Consider the following 25,318-nt stretch of genomic DNA (forward strand, 5'->3'; position numbering starts at 1 on the left):
TTTACTCCGGAGCTCTTGCAATATTCAGGCTTTTGTAATACTATCTGACAAACTTTTTACTTTACCATTTTACTTCATACAAGTAGCTCAGCACTTTCCATTCTCTCTCATACCCTCTTACCCATTACATTTAAATGAAATACAACTAAAATGAGTTTGCGTGCCTGCATAATACTCTTTGGAAATTATAAGTGAGAATGTTCTTAGGTTTTGGCTCACTTTAAAATGAGAACCAATAGAACTGTCACACTGCTGACAACGGCAGACAGTGAAGGTCAACGGCTCAAATTTTCGTTGGTAGTCTCGTCACGTGATAGTTCTGTATGGATTGTATACACGTTCCCTATGACAGCAATTGTGAATGGGTAGTCTAGCTTTACTGCAAATTTGCGTCAGGACTGCTCAACCAATGGACAAGATTCTTATGTCACAAAAATGGGCAGAACCTCTACTTTCTGAAATCGTGCGCCCCAAGTTTGTGCGATCTTCCGTTCTCGAGATATCCCGTCTGGAAGAATTGCAAGACGGCAAAATATGCTCAAATTCGTCAAATTTGGACTGTTCGCCATAGACAATTCTACTCATAAGGTACTTTTCTGATCTAATTTGCGTCACTGCTACAAATGTTACAATAAAGATATATACACATAAATAATCCCTAAAGTGTCCACTTTCAGAATCCGGGCGCCCCAAGTTTGCTTCTTAAACAGTTTAAAAGTTATGGCAGATTTTGTGGAAAAATGCGTCGATTTTTGACCCGTTTTACGTGTTGTAGCGTTCGCGCGGAAGCGCGGCTTCGCAGATGACCGAAAGTTTTCAATATGTAATAGCTCGCACAAATTGATACATAACATTTGCGTTTGTGTGCATGGGGACGATCCGATGGTTCATACAACAAAAGGGTTTCGTACAATTATTTTTAACATTGTTAAACGTACTCTTCCACATTTACGTAGCATATAATGTGTCTTTATATTTATTTGGATTGTTATCTTGAGAATTGCTAAAAACCGTTATTATGAAAAAGTGGACCTTTCAGAATTGGGGGGGGGGGGGTGCGTACGCACCCGACGCACCCCCCCCCCCCCCCCCTGGCTACGGGCCTGTACGTGTTGGTGTACAATAGATGTAAAACGTTTGCGTTAATATATTATCATACGAATATGTGAAGGTATGTGAACGGTCACTTGTCATAATAACGTCCGTTGCATGTCAAGGCTATATTGAATGAATGATTATTCATAATCACAAGTTTTATATTCTACATGTCTATAACTGACTGTTGACATTTCAAGGTTTCAATACGTTTCAAAATAAGATGTTTCCGAAAATATGGTAAAGAATTTTGACACCCAAAGCCTGACATGTCATTTACAGCAGTCTTGGAATCATTGTAGGTAGATATTTCAGTTGTATTTTTAGGGGAAGATCGATTTCAGTCGAATAACTAATTATTGATCACAATTCAACGTGCCGTTTGCCCGATACACTTTAATATAATTATACTTTTATACTTGTTTTGTTGAAATATTTTCCTGTACAGTGCTTAAAATATTTTTCCGTACAGTGCTTAAAATATTTTCCCGTACAGTGCTTAAGGTGTTACCTCTAACCGCAGATAATTTGCTTTTGTCAATGGTCATACATCTGTTATGCAAAATTTTAAAGGGACGGTATACAGTTTCTGTTGAGAAAGGGCTTCAGGTTTTCAATGCATTAAGATGATTTTTTTTTTTGAGATGATGAGAAACCTCTAATTAAGTAGTTGTGAAAGAGCGTATAATTCTTAGAGAAATTCAAAGCTAGATTAATGAAAATTAGTTGTGAAATGGCCGAGATATTCAAAATGGAGCGATCCTAATAAAGGGTAGGACCCACCTTTTATTAGGATTGCTTTGTTTTACTTTGTTTTTGGATATCTCAGCCCCTTTAAAGCCGATTTTCATTGATAATTTTTGAATTCCTCTTAGCATTTTATGCCCTTTAACATCTCAGAAAGTGGTTTCTACGTATCTCGCCAAAAAGTTAAAAGCTGAATCCTCACCCCAACCAATACTATATACCATCCCTTTAAGTTTAAAAACTTTAACATCAAAATTGAAGAATCTTTTCACCAATTATTATATTCATCACTATTATACAGAACGAGTTATATTTTGTACGCTTTGTTTTCAAGTCCTTTTGTTTTCATCTGATCAGAATCGTTTATGGTTTCAATTCACAGTTTCCGTGAAATATAGCATCCGTAACGTGTGTCTTCGTGCATTGGTATTGACCGTTCAAATCCTTTTCTTCGCTCATGTCTGCCTGTCTTCCTTAGTTTGCTCTTGTAATTGCTTCAACGCTATTTCCTCTTGTTTTTCGGGGTTTTTTTAACAAGAGAGAGCCCTCGTGTTCATATATTTTCCTCTCTCACTCTGTTTATTTATAAATCCATTTCTCTAGTTCATCTACCCCCGTGCACACAAAATTAGTGAGTAATTATCCTCCCTCTCTTTTTTGTCATACTCTGAAAGCATTAAGTTAATTAGCGATGCTCTAGTGCATTCAATTAATTACCACATCAAAAAAAAAAAATAGTGAAGATATTTGGAACATACCATCACATTTTAGTGGAAGGTTAGGCGCGTCGTTGAGGTAAAACTCGGCCGTACAGCTACCGCAGAAGTTTGGACGACACAGGGCGTCTGGGAAGGCGGGGCAAATTGTCCTGTCACAGGGGTTAGAGGCACACCCCACCACCGGTACGCCAGGCGGGCATTCAGCAACTACAGAGTGCGAGACAGCATGAAAGGAAATCATGTTCAGTGCATTTTCACGTTTGTGTAACCACTTCCTTCACTGTACTTCATTTGGACATATGACTATTAACAGGAGGCTAAAAGGATTGTACAGTTTTGGTTAAGATGGGGGTTGAGGTTTTAACTGTTTTGTGGAGATGGTTAGAAATCACTTAAACGAAACATAAAAGATCATACAATTCTAAGAGGAATTAACAATTTGTTTAATGAAAATCGGTACCCAAAAACTGATTCTAATAGAAAGGTGGTTCCTATATTCTATTAGTACCACTTTCTTTTACTTTAGCTTTTTTTTTTATTTCATCCATCTTAAAACCGATTTTCATTTAATAAACTTTGATTTCTCATGGTATTGTACGCTCTTTAATATTTCATATTGGTGGATTCTAATAATCGTGAAAAAGGGTAAAAACCTCAATTCTCATCTCAAGCAAGACTACACAATCCCTTTTAACTGCTTAGTCCTTGCGAAATTGGATTTTAATGGATATATCCGTACGTTTGCTCATTGCTCCCAATTTGATCTAGTTCAAATCAAACCCTTTTCTTATATACTTAAAAAAGAAGAAAAAATTTCCGTTAAACATCGGTAAAGACAAACCACTCCGTTTCGGAAAACGTATGTCCTATTTCAAATATCTATGAAATTGGTAGGCAATGATCACGCTCTGAGTGCAAAAATAATTTGCCAGATGATATTCAGATTTAGTGATTTTAGACTAAGGGAGATGGATAGATAGACAAAACGACAAACGAAAGACAGAGAGAGAGAGAGAGAGAGAGAGATCAAATATAATCAATGAGGATGAATTAACTGTCATATTGTCATCAAAATGGACGATTAGAAATACAATTGTAATACGAAGAGGGGAAAAAAAAATCTCACCTGCGAATGGCGTTGCATAAAGAAGGCCAAAAACGAGCACTTTGATAGCAAACATCATTGCAGAACTCAATTCGCTCCTTTCACTTCCGATGAAACAGCGCAGATTAAACCTCGAAGACCGCCAGCAGGACCAAGTGGACGATCGCGTGATTCCAACTGCTTTTGTATTGTAAGTGCACCCTATATTTTCTTTTAGTTAATATATTTCTTCCTCTTCTTCTTGTGTGTGTGTCCCTGTGTGTGTGTGTGTGTGTGTGGATGTGTGTTCCAGTTTTTGTTTTTTTATTATTATCATTTTTGTATGGGACTTCTTAAAGCCAAAGACCAAGACCAAGGGTACTTGAAAATTTGAACGAATACCTACCCAAATAGTAAGAGGCAGGTATCGAATGAACAACCACAAGGTCCGAGGTAATGATTGCAAGAGATTTTATCAGGGTACCTGTTACGTAATCTGTTCTCATTTTTATTCCTGTTGATTTCTTTTTTATGCCATGAAGTTCTGTTTGTTTTGTTTTTTCATTTTGTTTTTATTTTTGTTTTCTTCCGGAGTGAAAACAGTGAATGAGCAGGTCAGTTCTGTTGAAAATAATCATAATTTGAAATAAGAAATGATTTTAACTTGACCTGGATAAAAACCTTGTCACAAGCCTTGATTTTGTGAAATTCCGGGATCGGTTGTCTGTTTTCTATTTCTGTTTTCTCTCCTGTTTTCTTCCTCTACTTACAAATGAAGGCGTTTGATATGATTATAAAGAGATCACACTTCTCTGGATAAGAATGGATATCGACAATGCCCTAATTACTTGAATTACAAGTGATGCAACTTTAAAGCACCAGTACCTCCATAACAACTATATAGTACTACAGGGATGGTACACTTCCGGTTGAAATGAGTCTTCAGGTTTCCAACGATTTTTTATGATTATTTTTTTAAGTAATAAGAAACCTCTTACGAAAACTAAAAGAACATTTATAACTCTGAGTCTAATTCAAAGTTTATTAGGTAAAGATTGGCTTTGATATGGTTGAGCTATCCAAAGCAAAGTGATCCTAATAAAAGGTGGTAGGCCTATAGTATCGCTCTCTTTTAATTTGTTTTGAATGTTGCAGCCATTTCAAAACCGATTTTCATCAAGTAATTTTGAATTCCTCTTAGAATTGTATGTTCTTAAGCATTTCATAAAGTAGTTTCTAAGTATCTCGCAAAAAGTTAAAAGCTGAATCCTCACCGTCGCCAACACTATAAAATCCCTTTAACTTGTCCACAGAAACGTGGCTCGTCCTTGTTAAAGCTACACCGGTTTCAGAATCTCGCCGAGAACGACATGCTATGAACACGTATTGACGAGATTTGTTGGCGAAAAGGGGCAATGTCCTCATCAATAACTACTTCAGCGCCATTGTCCAAAGGACAATATATTTTCTTTACATTTACAACGCATCATCTTTCCGATCAAGAACAAATGGGCTGAAAGGATAAAGCTAAGACGCCTGTTTGACCGATGCTTGAAAATATTCCCGGGTACGATGTTTCTTTGTTCCGATAAGTCTGAAGTACTCTTTTCATTTCAGTACGGTATAATTGTTTCATAGAAGTGCTAACCAAGTGATTGGCTCGATATTGCTGGTCAAGCGGTTGACGCCAGTCCGTATTCAATTACCCCTGTGGTCACTGTGAGTAGTTTTGATATTGTTTTATATTTTGTCTTCCTACAAGCCCCTTGTAATTTTGTTGCTGTCTTGTTTTCTTCTCTTTTTCTGCACTTTGTCCAACTCTATATTATTCATTAACTTCACTGTTCAAGAGGTCAAGTGAAAAATCAAACACATTTGACACCATGCAGTAATTAAAGTGTGTGAGAGTGCGACTCTTTCCATGTACTAGTACTATTACGCACCTATGTTTGTGTGAGTTTTGTCTCCTTTGATTCTCTCATATCTCCCTCTGTCATTCTTTATCTTCCCCCCCCCCTCTCTCTCTCTATCTATATAGATACATACATGTATATATATATATATATATATATATATATATATATATATACATAAATATATGTATCTATATAGATAGAGAGAGAGAAAGAGAGAGAGGGGGAAAGATACAGAATGACAGAGGGAGAGATGATATATAGAATATATATATATATATATACATATATATATGTATATATATATATATATATATACATTGTAGTTGTTCTGCGTATTGGCAGTACTAGAAATAGCAATAATAAAGTCACAACAGAGGAATGCAGGGAATGCATTGATAGCCAATCTTGATTTAATGAATAATCCGAATTTTCGAGGAACCTTCCTCTTCTTCAGGGATGACAGTGCGAATCACTGTCATCCCTGAAGAAGAGGAAGGTTCCTCGAAAATTCGGATTATTCATTAAATCAAGATTGGCTATCAATGCATTCCCTGCATTCCTCTGTTGTGACTTTATTATTGCTATATATATATATATATATATATATATATATATATATATATATATATATATATATATTACAAAGGTGAAGCGAGCTTGGCCTCGTACGTTGTGGGTGCTGCATTATCTGTAGGTAAATTTATGTGTGACGGAGAAATGACTCGCAGACGTTGCAGTAATGTTCACTATGGCCTTTTATTCTTCCAAGCTTTCGACTGTGTCACTAGTCTTTTTCATGGGCTTGATGAGACATAAACATACAAGCAGAAAAGCAACGAATTTGCATGTATTTGAACAGAATAAGGCAAAATAAGAATAAAAAGCAAGTGAACGAGAGTGTATGCACTTGTGTGTACATACTTAGGTATGTACACATCCTCCCATATACATTGCTTATAAAGTTTGTGTGTATTTTACTGCACGCACATATTCACTGCAGGAACATAGGCAAAATGTAAGAAAGAAGTTGAGTATAATGATTAATCTGTTTCAAGTTCTTTGCGCCATCAATGTCCCAAATACTCCAAGCCACATCACCCCTCACACTTCACTATCCCCACATTATGTTCGCGAACCCCTCACACTCATCCCTCTGACACCACACCACACACAGCAAACATATCCCAACGCCTAAAAAGGTAACCAGTGTGTTTTAACCTATGTTGGTCTAAGCATTTCCAATGATTTCATTGAAATCATTACCGCTGTTATTCTTTATACTATACTGCTACTACTGTTCCATTATTTTCACTGCAAGGGTATGTGATAATACTACCTTTCCGTTGGATTGAATGTCACGTTTTTTGTTTGATTTGTTTGATTTTCTTTTGCATTGTTTTTGCCTTATTCTGTTCAAATGTATGCAAATTGGTGTGAATGCCATGTTGCTGTCCATACTCTGTTTGATTGGCTTTTTATTTTTATTTTACCTTATTCTGTTCAAATGCATGCAAATTGGTTGCTTTTCTGCTTTTATGTTTATGTCTCATCAAGCCCTTGAAAAAGACTAGTAACACAGTCGAAAGCTTGGGAGAATAAAAGGCCATAGTAAGCATTACTGCAACGTCTGCAAGTCATTCCTTCGTCACACACACACACACACACACACACACATATATATATACATATATGTATATATATATAGCGTGATGATGCGACATCTTTTGTCATCTACATTGCTTCAACTATATATATATATATATATATATATGTGACAAAAACCCAAAATGGCAATAGATCTAAAAACGCTTTATCCTGGCGAGGAAAGCGCATGATCTAGAAACAAGACACCAAACAGATTAGTCATCGCATTCTTCATCAGCGACCAGGATGCGATGTGATGTTAGATTAAAATTCGTTTCTGAAGCAGACATACACACAAGGGTATACGTCTGCTCCTGGTCGAATATATATATAATATATGAGCGTGTGTGTGTGTGTGTGTGTGTGTGTGTGTGTGTGTGTGTGCGTGTGTGGTGTGGTGTGTACATTTGCCTCCTCTTTGTGTGATGCCTTTCCACGTATTATAACTCCACCGATCCCAGTTACAGCAGAGCAGGTATCATACTGTTGCGTTGTTGTTGTTGTCTCTGATAACAAGGGGTCATTTCAGGAAAGACCATGGCACAATCAAATTCAATAAACAAGCACACTATATGACACAAACACTCAGGCGTCATCAAATTAATATCACGGAAAGGAGTGCACGTATAAATGACACAATTTATTCATATATGTGTTCAATCTACACATTCAACGTCCAACTGTTTGTACAAGTTAGTCTTGCGGTCACAGCGACTTGACCTTGGACTAGAAAGGTCCAGTTAAAGTAACATTCAAATAGACAAAATACGTTCCTATTTTTCAGTCGTTGCGGCTTCATGGATTTGGCTAAGGTTGTCGCGGCGATGTTGAACCCTCTTTTAATGTTACTAAAGACTCCAAATAAAAGTACATAATCGGAGCAGGATGTAAATCGTTGTCTTCAAATCGATAATGGAAATATAAAGAACTGGAGACCTGATCTTAAGCTTCTTATTTACAATGCTTCCTTTCTAGATAAGGAAATGGGTTTCAAAATAGTATACATGAAACTTGTAATTGGATCGTGTTTTAATTCTACTATTAGTTGGATCTTGGGATTTTTCTGAGCGGCCATCCGTATCACTGTTAGTTATAAAAGTTGTTCATTCCTAAGTTTCTGAAATGTTGATTAAGAAGCAAAAAAAGATATTTAACTTGCATGAAAAGCATATAGACTTAGCCTTTCAAGTTATTTTCTAGCCATCAAACGGTGATCAAGAAATTCATCCATGACGATTATAATTATTCAGGTTGAGAAATTGTATAATATAAAACGTACAATTCAGTTATGGACATTTTATAATCCCTATTTTCCTCTCTTTCTCCATTCATTCATCTTCGTTGGTTTTTTTTTACCGCTTTTCCTTTGTAATGTCAATGTGAAGCTTTTAATTTCCCTCTTTTTATCATCAAATTTTCCTATCCGTCAACAACATTAACTGATTATTCACATCTCATTTTCTTTCTTTCTAAGTTGTCAATGCTACGGGGGGGGGGGTTTCCCTTCTTTTCAAATTTCAAATTCAAACTTTATTTTCACCTTTTTTTCAAAAGAATGTACAAGAAACAATACATATAACGTGACTTAAATTTGAATTAAATTTATTTCCACATCCTGGAGTGGAAACAGTTACACTCTCATCAGCAAAGCTGGTTTCCATACTAGGGGTTCTCTTGACTAGATCATTTCAAATGGACTAGTTCTTTCTACTATTCAAAAGTCTGTTCTCAATGCATGTGAGAAAATTTATTTGGTATTGTTTTTTTTTTATAACTTAAACCGTGCTTTCTTGATTATGAAATGAGGGTTATCAAGCACTCCAAATTTGTCTTTTTATGGCCCGTATAATGACAACAAGTGTGATAAAACATTTGCACCTATTTTCATCATCCGTATCATGAAAAGATCAATGGCCTCCCCAACACAATTCAGTCATAATGGTCGCGACTGTTAGTTTGAAATTCATCCGAATAAAAATCTGAACAAAGATCACGGTCATCTTTGAGTCCAGTCAATGCTGATGACCAACAACTGACAACGCCTCGACTTATCACTACATAGTTGCCCCGTCTTGAGATTATTCCACCAATCTTTGATTCGTTACACTTTCCTCTGCAATTGCTCTCGCTTCCACTAGTGTTAACTCTGCTTGACAAAAAGCCATGGAATCTGACTCCTTAGGACTTGAACTCGACGGACCTTGCTGGTCTACATTTTTATCCATTTGATTTGTCTCTGCTAGACTCAATTTCATCGGATTCTGCGCCACGAGACAATGCTCCGACGAACTGCGTCCAGGGAGATTTAGCTCCGATGAGTTGTTCATTTTTGGATTCTCTTCCAATGGAGATTTCTGCACTGGACTTTGTCCTGAAAAATCTATCCCTGCCTGAGTTTCTCCCGATGGGTTTGTTTCAGTTCGAGTCAATTCCACTGGGATTTCAGGACTATGCTCCGACAAATTTCTTTCGGCCGAGTTCTCCTCTGTTGCATTCGTTTCCACCGGCGTCTGCTTCTCTGGGCATTGCTGCGACTGACTTCGCGCCGCCACCAGATTTCGTCTCACCGGACTCCGTGTCATCACGACACGAGCAAATGGATTCCTGCCGACCGGGTTTCCTTCCATCGTACTCCGCACATCCCGATTTCGCTCCAGGAGGCTGCGCTCCCTCGAATTCCGATCTGCTGGTCTCCGCTCGACCACGCCCGTCTCCGCCACACCCCTCTCCAGCTCATCCTGCTCCACTGGTCTTCGCTCCACGGATCTTCTTCTTTCCACCGGACTCCGGTCCACTGGAGTTCGCTCGGCTGCCCTTTGCTCGGATGGTATGAGCGGACCGTTCTTGCAGTTGAAGCTGACCTTCTTGCTCGGGAGTCCCTTGTATGCTGGTGGCGGTAAAACTCTGACACTGGTTCTTCCTGAATGTATACATCAAATATAAAAATTAAAACCATTTCGGTAACTTTAAATAACTTGCGCATATTAATGGTATTGCTAAACATTAACAACTTTTCCTCGGTCTTCCTGTAGACCTTTCCTTCTTTAAAAAAGGCAACTTCTTGACGCTGTTCCCAGCATCATATATATAGAACTACTCTGTGAAGTTTTATAAATCTTGAGAGCTTCATACAATGAAACGCTCTTTGTCATCACCAACAAATTAGTGGGTATGACATTAACTGTAGATTATAAAGTACGTTTGTGATTGATAATGACGGTCTGTCAATTTGTCGGTCTTGTTCGGACCTCGCTGCTCACTTTGCAGTAAATTGTAACACTGAAATAATCAATAATCGCCTGGTAATGTCATCTTAAAAAAAATAACAGAATTAAATAAAATGAAGTATCGATGGCTCGTCTCAGCCATTCGGCTCTTCCTCCTGAAGATTTCCATATAGCCTGCCACTTGTGGCTCCATCGCTAGGGATATTGCTTCCACCTTGCGCATTGCTTAGGAGTCAGATTACGCAAACATCACCTTCCACTCCCACTCCACAAAGTTCCCATTCCAATAAATAACAAAGTAAAAAAGAATCAAATTACATCATATCCAGCTCCTTCAAGAGACAGTAATCAGCAATCGGAAGATGATACCCACCCCCCCCCCCCATCTCCAGCTTAGGAGGTAACTCTTATTTAATATCTCATCTGTTATCTAATATATAATCGACATTTCAGGAAAGCGAACATTGGATCTTTATTCTTTGAATACACTTTCCTGCTTTCGCGCAATATTTACGTAATTCACGTGACCATGAAGAGGAATATGTTAATTAAGATTTCAGAATAAATGATAAAATTCTTTCAAATAAGTCTAGTCAAATATCGTATCTTTTCGTCTTTTTTTTTCTGGAGTAGTATTTCTGCTAACTCTGCATTACTTTTACAAAGTGTTAATTTCTACACCGTGTTCTCTAAATGTGATGGTACATTCTTTATTCTCAGCGTTGGGGTTCCCAATCCTCTTACCTCTGATAACTGGAGAGCGCCCTCTATTCTGTACAGCCTGAAAATGAACACAAATTGGAGAAGGGAAGGAAAAGAAAACAAAAAAATGGAGAAGGGAATTAATTGAGAATTTGACATGCCGTTCCATCGTTGGAAATGTCATGTAACTAAAAAATATTTTTAGGATATAGCTGTGTTTTTCATACCGTAAACCCCAATGAAAGAAAAATACACAAAATGCTTGAAAAAAAAGAGGTTGGAAGTATCTTTCTAAATCCTTAAACCTGCGGCTGATATTTGACGACACTAAGATCCAGACTTCACTTCTTCTTTTTTAAATTCTACAACTTATAAGACACAACTGTGTCACGTCCAGTGAGCAGACGTTGAAAACTTCGAATGGCTTGAACAAAAAAAAAGCCAACATCGACTGGATGGTCCTTAGTCATATTACAAACCACCACCTTTTATCTTGATTAGAGAGTATAATATCAATTCATTTTCGGTCCATAATCTATATTCATTATCGCGAAAGTTGGTAGTTTTAGCAACAATCCCCCTCTCTCACTATCTCTTTTTCTATCCATCTATCTATCTATCTATCTATCTATTTCTATATATCTATCTATCTCTTTTTCTATCCATCCATATATCTATTTATCTTTCTGTCTTTCTCTTTCTTTCTGTCTTTTTTTCATTCCATCTATTTACCGTCGTATCTCCCAGCACACATTAATGTAAGGACATATACCGCTGTATATGATTTCTGTTTATATTTATTCATGTTCACACGTCCGTGCTTTCGCATGTGGAGCCATTCCTTGCTTCCATACTGTCTCTTTTTTTTTCTCTCTCTCTCTCTTTCTTGCTTTCTCCAACTCCCAGTTTTCCTTTTTCCAGGCCTCAGGTTTTGCTTCCCCATTTGGATTTTAATATGATTCCTACAATGCTCTGGCGTGGTGACGTTGATGGTGGAGGCACGCTATAACCTTTGACATGATTGTCACGGAATTTTATACATCATTGTCATGAATTATGTGACGCATTTGTTGCTATGGCTACCGTCTTTCTTTTCACAATACACAAAATACCGTTACGGTTGTATTAAACGGGTAAAATATATTTCATAGCATTAAAAACAGATCGAATGAACAAGAACGAAACAAACTCGAAAACCGAAAAAAAAATTAAGAACATAAGGTAGCGTACAGACGTGAGATAAACATGTTTCTGGAGAGCCACGCACAATCACTTGGGGATTTGTGTGTTTGTGTCTGTGTGTGAATATGAGCTTGTTTTTGTCTTTGTCTTTGTCTGTCTGTCAGTATGTCTGTCTGTCTGCCTGCTTGTCTGTCTCTTCGTCGGGGTTAAGAAGTGGTTGCTGGAACGGACAACCCGAGAAAGAGAGGCCAGGATATGTAATGCCACGTGTCGTGTTTCAGTCCTGACCATTCGAGAGGTCGCTTCCTGCCTGATAGCACGCGTTCGAGCGTCAACGATTCGGACGTCACCGCCTTTTGAAGTACTCTGCCCTTGAACTGAAGTGGGTTGGGTTGGGGGTGGGGTTGGGGGCAGTGCAGGTACTTGTAGAAATTGCACTAATAATTGCACTTGCTGTGATGGTAGTGGTACATGTAGTAGAGCAGTATCATAATCATTATCTTTCTTTCATTCAATGGTAATGATGATTATGATTATGATTATGATTATGATTATGATTATGATTATGATTATAATTATAATTATGATTATGATTATGATGATTATGATTATGATATGTTCATGGTCAGGGTTATCATCAAGGTTATAGTTATGGTTGGTTACGATTATGGGTTATCGTCAGGGCCTATAATTATGGTTGTGGTTATGGTTATGGTTATGGTTATGGTTATGGTTATGGTTATGATTATGGTTATGGTTATGAATATGGTTATAGTTATGCCTACGGTTATGTCTATGGGTTTGGTTAGTCTCTCAGACTGTCAGCATCTAGATCAATGACTGTCAGCAATGTCACAGTGAGAGGTGGAATTGCTGTAGGTCTAATTAACTTTTGATAAGAATGAATAAAATTCAAAGGAAATTCAAAGGAAATCAAAAATTTGACAAAACGTACACAGAGCGAGTCATAGAGAAATATGAAATACAACCTTACCAGAAGCAAAAGTAGTTAAAGTAGAAGTAGCTTTTGCAGTATAAGAAGTTCTACTAGTAGAAGTAACAGTGATGTAGCAGCAGTCACTATGAGTAGAGGAAGTACAGTAAAGTAGTAGCAGTAGTGAAGGTAATAGTAGTGGTATTAGTAGTAGTAGCAGCAGTAGCAGTAGAGGTAGAGGTAGTAGCACTAAAACGTCCTAATCTATAGATACTAAGGTAAAGAATGGTCCTAGCCGGCTTCAGCAACGTCAAACATGAATGTGGTTGATGTTAATTTTATGCTAGACAACAGGGCATGTGTATGTAAAGCTCTATCAAGTTTTCATATTACTAATGAAGATTTTTTTTTTTAAATCAAGGAACTAACTAAGCTGCCTAAGGGTGATTGCACTTCACCCATTACAGTGCAAGTGCCGTGCATACATGTTCACTTATAGCTCGAAGGTAAGAGAAGGAAAGACGGACAGGTCTTGTCGAAAATGCAAGTTAATATGCATCTACGTGAATGGCACTTCTAATGGTCCACTGCAGGGTTTTTTAAAATCTTTTATTGAATTTATAACGAAATGCTTTATTTTCCTAATAAAATTTGATTGACTTATTCCTGATCAAACTTCATTCTATACAATCTGCCATAAACATGCTGCTTTATTATAGTGCTTTAACTGAACGAAAAAAAAAAAGAAGAGAAAATGCTTCACAAGAAGAACGGTTATCGTTATCAAGTATGCGATGGGAGGCAGTGTCAGCCCTGGTTTATCAAAATTGCACATCATTTAATTAAGATTTTATTGACATCGAGACATTGGGTACCATGCTCAATGTTACTTGATTATGCGCAACTCAGAGAGCTCGCGTCTTTCCAGAAATGAATAAAGGCAAACGACTGCGCTCATGAAGCACTTGCTCTAATGGTTTACGTTGGAAGATTTCCTGTTATCATATGTGAATAATTCCTGCAAATATAATTAATCATTTCTTATTACATTTGTCTAAAATTCGAAAAGGGCAATATGTTCCTTTCAGACGCTTTTTTAAGATGAAGAGGTTTATCAATACTGACGTGAAGTAAGTGTCATGTAATACTAAACGATTAGTGTGTAACCAGATAATTAGTTGGCATGCTGCGTGGTTTTCGATTATATGCAGTTTCGGAACATTTTAAGGAGACATTTTATTTTTCTTTCTTCATAACAAACAAGACCTCATGATTAGTCGGTGTACCTTAAAATTTTGTGTCGTTGCTGATTGCTCGTCTACTTTTATGATATTTAAAGTATCGTTCGTTTGTTTGTTTGTTTGTTTGTTTGATTGATTGATTCCATGATTTCATAAATAATATGATTTCATCAACAAGAAAACATAATACATGCAATATATATATAGCTGTATTCTTCGTAGTATATTACAATCAATTTAAACAATGTCCTAGAGGACAAATTGTTTTTGACAATAATAGGAAATTGGGAGAAAAGCTACTGAAACTTTAGAAACAAGCATTAGAGTAGAATGGCTTACACTTAAACGGCTATTCAACGAAACTTGCCCCTTTTTTAGCCTCTTTCATGATGTACGAGTTTTCTCTCCCGATGAGAAGGGAACAAGGCAGGGATCGATAGACTATGAAACGCGCGTAAGAACGCACCTGCTCATGCATATTCATAACTTACGACATGGGCAACTTCTTACCTCGGACTCCGAGAGAAGAATGGATTTGGGCACGAAGACCTGCGGCTTGTTGCAACAGATGCCGCCGCAGCACGCCACAACAGACCCGGTGATGGCTGCCACAAAGTGGCAAAAGAACACGGTCGAAATTATGCCGTTGACGATGATAGAAGTTGTCTGAAACCAACAACAACAACAGCAACGACAACGACAATAAAAACAGAAATCCTGAAACTATGTCATGATGACAGTCAATTTAAAAACAATAAAAGCATCAAAATATACAGGACATCATGTGATTAGCGAGGAAAACAGAAATCCTGAAACTATGTCATGATGACAGTCAATTTAAAAACAATAAAAGAGTCAAAATATACAGGACATCATGGCGGTGATTAGCGAGGGCACTAAATCAAAATGCCAGAAGGCTTGCATATAACACAATATAATAACATTCTCTTCTTGCTATTTTTCTCTTCCTCGCAGTGTATCGTACTCGTAGAATCCTTTCCTTTCCTCTGTCTTCCTCCCATTCACCCCCCCCCCAACTCTCTTTTTCCCCTCCTCCCCCTTTTCGCCTTTTCTCGTACTTTAATAGCCAGTCTCCCGTATAAATCGAATTCGTCAACTCGGCACTTTATGCATGGATTTAGGGCAGACTGCGATATCTCGTAAACCAGGCAGAAAAAGACCGATTTAAATCAATGACTGTGTACAATGTTACCAAACTTGGCGAAGCCACAATCCATATCCGGCAGACAAAGGCAAACATAAAAGAAAAGAATCTGAATTATAAAAGTACGGAAAACTTGCGCGGTACTGGTAAGGGGTCCAATTATGGGGAAGATACTTTGAGCTAAAAAAAAAAACGTTAAGATTACTCGAGATTCATTCCATGCAAAAACACAGATAATGATAACTAAACTCTCTTTTTCAATTAAGAAAATTGATTATAGCTTACTTATTTTATTCATATCATATCAATATATGTGGCAATATAAGAATAGAAGCAGGAGCAGACAAACATCACAGTAAGAATGTAAAAATGTATCGGGAGAATGATACGTAAAATGAGCAACAGTGAAGGGTACTGAAAATGACTGGCACCTCTGAACTAGTAGTATTGAGAGATGAAAGAACTTATTAAGTCCAAGATGTACCTAGCAACACAACCTAATTCTTATTGGGATTGTCTTTTATTTTGAAAGGCTACCTTTGCTTAAAGGGATGGTACAGTATTGGTGGAGATGAGAATTGGGCTTTTTACTTTTTGCGAGATACCAAGAAAACACTTATGAAATAGTACAGAGCATACCACTTTAAGAGGACTTCCAAGTTTATTGAATTAAAATCGGGTTTGGAATGACTGAAACATTCCAAAAACAAAGTAAAACAAAGCAATGGTAATAAAGTGTGGGTCCCACACTTATTAGAATCGCTTTGTTATGGATATCTCAGCCATTTCAAAACCAATTTTCGTCAAATAAACGTTTAATTCCTCATTGAATTACATTCTCTTTCTTATTTCATAAGAGGTTTCTCATCATCTCACCAAAAAATGTTAGAAACCTGAAATTAGGTCTCAACCAAAACTATACAATCCCCTTAATGTATATAGCGACAGAGAGAAAAAAAAACGAGTAAAAGGAAAACAATGGACAATAAATGCATTTGCCTTTATGACATCACCGAGGAGGATGAACAAGTAGAGTAAGGGACGGATAGAAATAGTAAGAGAATTGGTTGACATTTCACAGAGAGATAAAACAACAAAGAATAGAAAGAATAAAAATGCATCGTAAGCGCGACAGACATACGTGGATGCGTTACCTCAACATGGTTCATTAATATCAACCTAGTTTCCTCGTGAGGAATGGACAGGCAAGTCAGCGAGCGAACCCCCTTCTTTTCACTGTTTATTTTCACTGGGGGTGATAAAGCAACATTCCTCCCGCATTCGTCGCGCCCAGCGAAAACACCACGTGACCTGACCGTTATTGATTAAAACCAAATGTTGCCGTCTGGACACATTTCAGACTTGACTGAACGTAATTTGAAGCAAATGCTATACGCATGCATGTTTACCTACAATTAAGTGGTGGAAGAGAAGGAGTGTATGAGGGGAAAAGGGAAAACAAGTTATCCCCTTAGGCTACAATATGGCTCAGTGGTTATCATAAAGTAATTATTATCGTCCGGATGTGTTCCAGTTTTTTTAAAACTGTTATTCCAAGCCTGCGCGTCACATTTACTTCAAAATTACGTTGAGGCGGAAGAGGAGCACAGTTCAGGGGGAGGGGAGGGGAGGAAGAGGATTACGATAAAAACGGAGAGTTAGGAGGAGGAGGAGGAGGATGAGATGAGGAAGATGAGGAGGTAGAGAAAAGTAGGATGGTTGAGGCAGAAGGGAGATGTAGGGGAAGCTTGGGAGGAAATGGAAGAGGAAGGGGAGGAAGAATAAGAAGATTTGGAAGAGTAGGGGAAGGAGGAAGTAGAGGAAGATAGTGAAAGTAACAACTTACGCAATTTCTGGTGAATCCGTAGGGGTCGCCGTTGATAATAGTGACGAGAAAGGGGTCATCGACCGGCCGCGCTGAGAACACGCGAGGATGGTGACACGCCCAGCTCTGGCAGATGGCGTAACTCATACGGTACATGAACCCAAAGCCCGCCACCACCGCGCTGAGCATGCACATTACCATATACGGTATGATCTAAAGTAGATATGGAAAGACGGAAGCTACTATTGTATGTGGCTGTGCTTTTGTCGTTCAACTGTATGATTACGTATGACGTTCTCACAGTAGCACCAAATAGATTTGCCTCTGTGTGATTTACATAAATGATGACTTTCTTTTCAAACATCCTTTGTTTCATTGCGAAATAACTTCATAAGAATGGTAAATATTTCAGATAAAAAGTTCTCTGAACACATCCAATGGTTGTATTTACCTGTGACAGATTCGACGACGGGCTGTCATCTTTCTCAAACCATGGCTTATCCGCAACTGATGATTTGGCGCCGATTAGCAATCACCTAGTTGTTACATCCGGTGATAGCGCATCGGAAATGTCAGACAGTTGGTGTGCTTCCCCCCTCCCCTCCCCTCCCCTCCCGGTGCATGTTGTAGGGGTTCTCTTTATCCAGATGACCTCTCTGATACGCCTGATTAGGACTTACCTCTCTCTCTCTCGCTACTAGCCGCGTCCCCTCCCAGTTGTCACATGTATAATACGTATGTGTGTAGAGAACTCTTTATCTATATCCTTCGTATCATGTTTCATTCTGGCGGTTATGACGTTTCTCGATGAGTGCTGGCAACAAATTCATTTTGACATGGATACTATTCGTGTCAAGTTTCATATAATTCGAAACTAATTTCATATCTTCGGTAGACGAATTTATTAAAGTCACTAAGTTCGTGATTCTGTTGGGTAGATTGAATGTAACTCAACATAATTATATTGTATACATAAATATTAATGTATAAATATACATGGCTTAGATGCACATAAAGATTACACAATTATAGAAAGAGACGTATGATTTTTACAAACAGTTGAGAAAAATAATTATTGAAAGTAGATAGAGATGATATCTTAATACAATATTATCTGCTGAATATTCGACAGCAATACAGTTATACAAAATCCACCATCATCAAGGTTTATGACCGCTCCAATTACACGATGCTATGCACTTACGATCTTTTTCCTCTGTGTAGCTGACTTAACTCCCAGGATCCCAGCAACCAGAAATAGCTGAAATAAAATGGAGGTAATTTACATAGAAATGAGAATTATGAAACGTATCAAAACAAATTTTCATATATTCATATCTTATTTCTTTCTGAAAGGTAAAAATCTCCCCTCGTTTGGCTGCTTTTTGATGCAATCAAGGGAAATACACCCACTGCTTATGAAATTATGTTTTTTGTTTCGCTTGAAATTTGTCGTACCTCTTCTTGTCTCAAACAATCTTTTATTTTAGTAGAAGCAAAGAAACACAGTGATGATTTTGAAATGAGAGTAAAATTTCATTGCAACAAAATCATTTTCTTAAAAAATTTGCAAGACATAATTCTAGAAATATTTTCTAAAGATGTATAAAAAACTAGGGAAAGACATATTTCAACCCTTTGTCTGCCTTCAGTGTCTGTTGGCACAGAAAAATCAGTAGCATTGTACACCTGTCAAAAGTCCTTAGCTGACATAGAAAAGGCTTCTTTTGCACAATAATTGCTATTAAAATTCAACAAGAGAGTGTTGTCATCTTAACAAAGATTAGAAATGACAACCGGTGGTCATGCCTTACATAAGTCATTTTGATTACAGGGTGACAGGCGTACGAGCTTATACAAACACTAAAGGAGATAAATGTGATATATATATATAAAAGTAATTATGATAGTCACACTATTAAATATCATGAGACGGATTATATTTCTTACACTTTGACTAAATTAGTTGTTAGAATATGATAGGACAGATATGACAGAATCGATAAAAATTATAATGTGATTCGCTTTTCTTTTACTCGATGAATATTTTCTTCTGTCAATATTCTTTCCCATCTCTCAAGTCCTTATCCGTCTTGAAAGTAGTATAAACGGACAGATTCAATGCAAAGCAAATTAATTTAGCGTATTACTCGACAATATGATTTATCTTTCCTTCTCTATCTCTTTCTCTCCTTCTCTGTCTCTCCTTATTTGACTGTTCTGTCTATAAAGCCCCTTTAATCTTTCCTTCCCGCATACTACCTCTCTTTCTGTCTGTTTGTCTGTCTGTCTGTCTCTGTCTTTCTCTCTCTCTCTCTCTCTCTCTCTCTCATCAAAAAAGGGACAGACACGGTGAGACGCACACACGCACACACACTGCCGTGCTCAACTATATAATGTTTATCCACCATAAACTACGAAAAGCAGAAAGTGTGGTCATGAAATGCCTCCATCATACCACAAGGCTCTCTCAAGTACACGCACGCACGCATATACACGCACGCACACACGTACACACAGTTTACTCTCCCTTGCTTGCATGCGACATCATTTTTCTTGTGCGGATATCCGGGGAGCTAATTTCATCATACCCCAGTCCGGCAAGTAGGAATCTACAGAGCTTGGAGTACTGCGCGAGTTTGTTTCAAGTGGTCGTGACCTACTTAGCGAGATTTCCCGCGTTGTCTTGGCAGCGGTCTCCGTACAAAGTTTTTTTTTTTCAAAGGCATTACGCCGTTCATTCAACTTCCCCCCCCCCCCCCACAAAATATATATCCTGGGAAATATGAGAGACTTTAACAGATATTTTACCAAAATGGGAATCAAAAGACAACAAGAAATCTATACTCTAGAAAGTGAGAATATATCTTGATTAAGAACGCATAAGTAGTAGAAGTAGAAGTATCGGCAGCAGCAGTAGTAGATTCCTTCTTGTTCTAACAGACTTAAAAGAAGAAGGAAAAGGGAGAACACTATAGTAGGAGCAATTGTACACTAATGTCACAGTGTTGTTGTGATGCTTAGTTTAAGTAGCAGTGGAAGCAGCATATCACAGGGGAAATAAAAATTTAGAAGTAGACACGGTATTAGATAGTGGTATTTGTAATAACGATAATAATTTCAATAGTTTTAAAGTCTCTTCGAAGGATTGTCCATTTTGGTACAAGTACTATCACTGATAATTTAGAGATAAGAAGGAAAAGAGGGAGAAGAATAAAAAGCAAAGGCATTCAACAGATAGAAGAGTGAAGTGAAAAATCGTTGAATTACATCAAAGCAAAATTGTGCAGAAATGCAAGAGATGGATAGGACAGGGAAAATATTTCATTATTCAACCAACAAAACATAGAGAATACAAGTCAAAACATTTGCGTCACTTCGTCCCTTTTTGTCAATTTATCATTGTGCGTGTATCATGAGCGCACTCGAGTGTGCTTGTGCGCGTGTGTGTGCGTGTGCGTTTTACATTGCTTTCTAGGACACTTGAGAGCCATTTTGCTTTCAGCGCAGTTGTTGAACATTATGGACTTATTAAAAGAAAGAGGGGGGGGGGCTAGGGGAAGAAAGAGCAAAATGGATGGACATCAGGGTTAAGAAGCGTCGAGAGACCGCTGCATTAATCGAAGTTGAGCCCGAGATCGATCAAGCCTCTGGCTATAGTAGTTCCGTCTGTCACCGTGACTTAGTCACCATGGAGACGAACATTTTGTCTATACATCTGGGATATATCTGAAGTGTCTTCTGGCGAAATTCGATGTGGATCGTCTGAAGAGTCTGCCTCTTGAAAAACATAGCTTTCGCGTCTCCTGTTTACTTGCACTTCTTAAGGAAAACCAGGTGAGTCATAGCTGAATATTATATGGGTTAGTCAAATACCAGTCATCGATTAAATACACATGATAGTGGGACATTTTTGGTATGGTAGAACATCGTGATAGGTTCTCTGATTGAAGAGCATGTCGCATTAACATACGGCAACAATACAAACGCAACGAAATGACGATTGTTTCGTTGGGATCTTTCTGCCGGCTCACTAGTTTATTGAAATTAAAATATTAGGTATGACGAATTTAGCTCTACTATACTTCCTGTCGACCAAAATACTGTTACGCAGGTTAGTCCTGACGGGATTGAAGACTAACAGTCTAGTCAGCTCATAAATACCTCATTCCACATACGGATCGGTGGGGGAGCAGTCCATCGTAGTTGACCCGTGGTTTGGTGAAGGACTCCTGCGGAAGTACTATACACTCACGAACATGGACGAGAATAGCAAAGTAGCCTGCTTGGTCCTTGTGCCTTGGTGGTTTGAATACTATGAATACACAGCGAAGACATCTAAACACTGTCGATTTAACCACTGACTCAAAGAGAGTTATACAACTTCAATTGCTGGTTATTATTTTTTTTATCAGCGACGAGGCCCCAACTGCATTTAGAATGAATGTGATTGGTACAAGCGAGTACGTTGTGGTTTTCTGATGTTTATATGTTTATTGCATCTTTCTCTAACTTTGAATCGACGGTGCAGTATTATGGACGGTATTATTATTCCATTCTTTCTTTCTTTCTTCTGTGACTAATGCGCATAAATATATTGCGTGCTCTCTCTCTCTCTCTCTCTCTCTGAAACATAACATTGTTTACCGAACGGAAACAAATTATTGTACTAAATACATATCAAATGAATTGAAATTGAAGGGAAGTAGTATGCCTGGCATGCAAAGAGTTAAGCCGGATCACATTCTCTCCTGTTCACCTTGTTGGAGGTGGAGGGGTGTAATACAATGAATATCACAATAACAAAGTGGCTGATAAACCTTCCTCAGGGAAAAAAAAAAAGAGAAAAGAAGTAGCCACTCTCACTTTTCGCATCGCTTATTATCGTAGAGAGATTTGCGCCTGGCCTGCGCAAGATAAACACTTCAGGCAATGAGTATATTATAAGAGGCACGGCTTCGCCCTTCCTTATGCTCCGAAGTATTTCCCGTTTCGAAAAGTATTTGTGGATATGAAATGTCTCCCATAAACAGGACGGGATGAAGAGAGAGGATGAGAAACAGACAGACAGAAACAGAGAGAGAGAGAGAAGGAGAAGGAGAGAAGGAGAGAGAGGAGGAGGAGGAAACGAAGGCAAAGTAGCGAATGTCGTGGGTTGACGAATTTTAATCAAAGCTGCACTCTTGAGATCGAGCTCGCTGCAGGCACAAGGAGTTGGGTGTCGTCCTGACTCCATCGGCAAATCGAAAACGGCGTTCGTGTTCGCGGCAAACATCGTCATGGATACGTTACAATGATGAGACCCAAGGGGGCGCCATTGCGGGCAAAAAACAAAAGAGGAAAAAAAAAGGAGGAAGACATAAACGCGAAATCGTGGCATCCAGATGCGGGATATCGATCAACTATCGCATGGCCAGAACTTTAGAAGAGAAAGAGAGCAATGGTTTGAAGGTTCTACATCTGCTCTCTCTCTCTTGAAAAGGCTTCTTTATCTATCATGTCTACGGTGAAATGAGGATGAGCTCGTTAGGAAATGAATACAGGTACGTTATTGGGATTGTGTAGCCTTACCAAGAACGACAGAGCAAGGACAAATGGGAGCTGTTATCAGAAGACGCGACGCTCCATCCTATGTCATCATGAATATGAATGATGACAGAATACTTCCTAGAAGCGGGGGTAGACAGAAAGTACAATTTATGATGATATTCATTGTTGGGCAAACACAAACCATGCAACGAGAAACCATGTAGTTATCATGCGTAAGGCTCAAAATGAGCTTGTAGAGTTACGAACACAGTTTTGAATGCATAATTTTACACCGCAACTCCTTGTCTTAAAAATTGTACCTGAAACTGGGCCAACAAAACTGAATTCTGCGATATGAATATGCCCATAATGTATTGTAACAATCCAGGAAAGGAGGAATATTCTCCTTCTAGACCCCCCCCCCCCTTGTCGCTTTGCTTCCTAAAACACAGCCACTTCATTTATTGTGAACATTCCAATATACTTGTAGATAGATAGATAGATAGATAGATAGGTAGATAGATCGATAGATAGATAGATAGATAGATAGATAGATAGATAGATAGATAAATATAGATAGGTAGGTAGATATAGATAAATAGATAGATAGATAGATAGATAGATAGATAGATAGGATAAATAGATAGATAGACAGAGGTAGATAGATAGATAGATAGATAGATAGATAGATAGATAGATAGATGGGTACTAGTAGATAGATAGAAAGATAGATAGATAGATAGATAGAAAGATAGATAGATAGATAGATAGGTCGATAGATAGATAGATAGATAAATATATAGATAGATAGGTAGATAGAGGTAGATAGATAGCGATAGATAGATAGATAGATAGATAGATAGATAGATAGATAGACAGATAGATAAATAGATAGATAGATATATTAATGGATGGATGGATAAATGATTGTGCTATTATTTCGGATTTTCAAAGATAATTTTTAAGGCTAGTGGGAACCTATACTTAGGACTACACATCACGCAGCAAATTTATATTCATACCATTTAATCAGTAATGTCACAATTCATCAATTGAGCGTAGCATGGAGGATTTACAAGAAACCACAAATCTATCTCGAGGCTGTTTTCAAAATGAATCTGAGTTTCACTAATATGGTCCGAATTAGTTTGAACTGCAATGTGGCAAGACATAATCAGGGAACGAAAAGCCTTCATTATTCAAGTGGAAATTGCGTGAACACTGACAGGGCTTGAAAAATTGTCTTCCTGCCTCAAGGACGGACATCCATCGGAAAGAACTTAAAAGGAACCTGCCAGGCAAGGACTTTGATATTTTGTCATTATGATGACGAAAACAAAGTCTTTGACCGGCGGCATCCTTTAAAGTGATGGTGGTTGGGGTGTATCTGTCAACGACAGATACAACATGCATAAACATATATCACAATTCCTTTCGCCTTAAGAAAAAACATCTCCCTATACTCAAGAATAAGGACAATACACTTATGCACTCTTTTGCCTAGTTTGCCGGGTTGACGCTATTACTACATTCATCGCCCAAAGTAATCAGGGCACTGCATGCATCAAGTCGCAACCATCGCGCGTGCCTGCGTGATGATACAGCTAGTTTACATCTACTCTATATACGTGTATGCATTCTGATACAGTAGACCTATAATTAAAAATGCGCATGATTAAAACGCACAAACAGACGAAAGGCAGGGAACTTATAAACTCGAAATTTCGTAAACGCCGTTAATTATTTCTTGGTTTCTCTCTTCACAGAAATCATAGCCATGTTATAGAGGGTGCTGTTCGTTATTCCGAAAGTTCGCTATTCCGAAGGTTCGTTATTCCGAAGGTTCGTTGATCCGAAACACGCAAGTCCCTATACCTAGAGGTTCGTAAATCCGAAAATGAAAAAGGATTCGTTAATCCGAAAATTTGTGGCGTTATTCCGAAGGTTCGGAATTCCGAAGATTCGTTAATCCGAAAATGAAATTCGGAACAATGAACCTTCGGAATAACGAATCTTCGGAACAACGAGCTGTAACCGTTATAGATACCTTCATTATCATGCGTTTATAAAGCAAAAAAAAAAATGAGAAGAAAAAAAAAATCGTCGCCTGGCAGTTCCCTTTAAGTAGCTGTTACAAAATAATGTGTGAAGTATATCTATGCTGCGAAAGCGGAATTATCGTACAAACTGCATGTTTAATGATGGCGATGATGAAATTAGCGAAATGAAGCTCCTTGCGTTTGGGGAAGAAAAATGAGATACATGAAGAAGTCCCAGTTATGAGGAAGTTCTTGAATAGACGCTCGAA

General features: G+C 38.0%; 1 protein-coding gene across 1 annotated transcript in view; it reads right to left on the reverse strand.

Annotated features, from left to right (window-relative positions):
• Positions 1–9,283: 9,283 nt before the first annotated feature.
• The window catches only part of LOC139725456 (uncharacterized), a 36,384-nt gene continuing 20,349 nt past the window's right edge, over positions 9,284–25,318 (reverse strand). Inside the window, exons 3-7 of the mRNA XM_071636531.1 lie at positions 18,686–18,742; positions 17,503–17,694; positions 15,002–15,157; positions 11,177–11,213; positions 9,284–10,125 (exon numbers count right to left, since the gene is read on the reverse strand). Of these exons, the coding sequence (XP_071492632.1) occupies positions 9,284–10,125; positions 11,177–11,213; positions 15,002–15,157; positions 17,503–17,694; positions 18,686–18,742 (1,284 nt within the window). The remainder of the gene's footprint in view (positions 10,126–11,176; positions 11,214–15,001; positions 15,158–17,502; positions 17,695–18,685; positions 18,743–25,318) is intronic.

This window comes from Diadema antillarum, unplaced genomic scaffold, assembly GCF_040938485.1.
Source record: "Diadema antillarum isolate AM-2024a unplaced genomic scaffold, OU_Dant_1.0 seq00000041_RagTag, whole genome shotgun sequence".
In the NCBI taxonomy this organism is placed as follows: Eukaryota; Metazoa; Echinodermata; class Echinoidea; order Diadematoida; family Diadematidae; genus Diadema; species Diadema antillarum.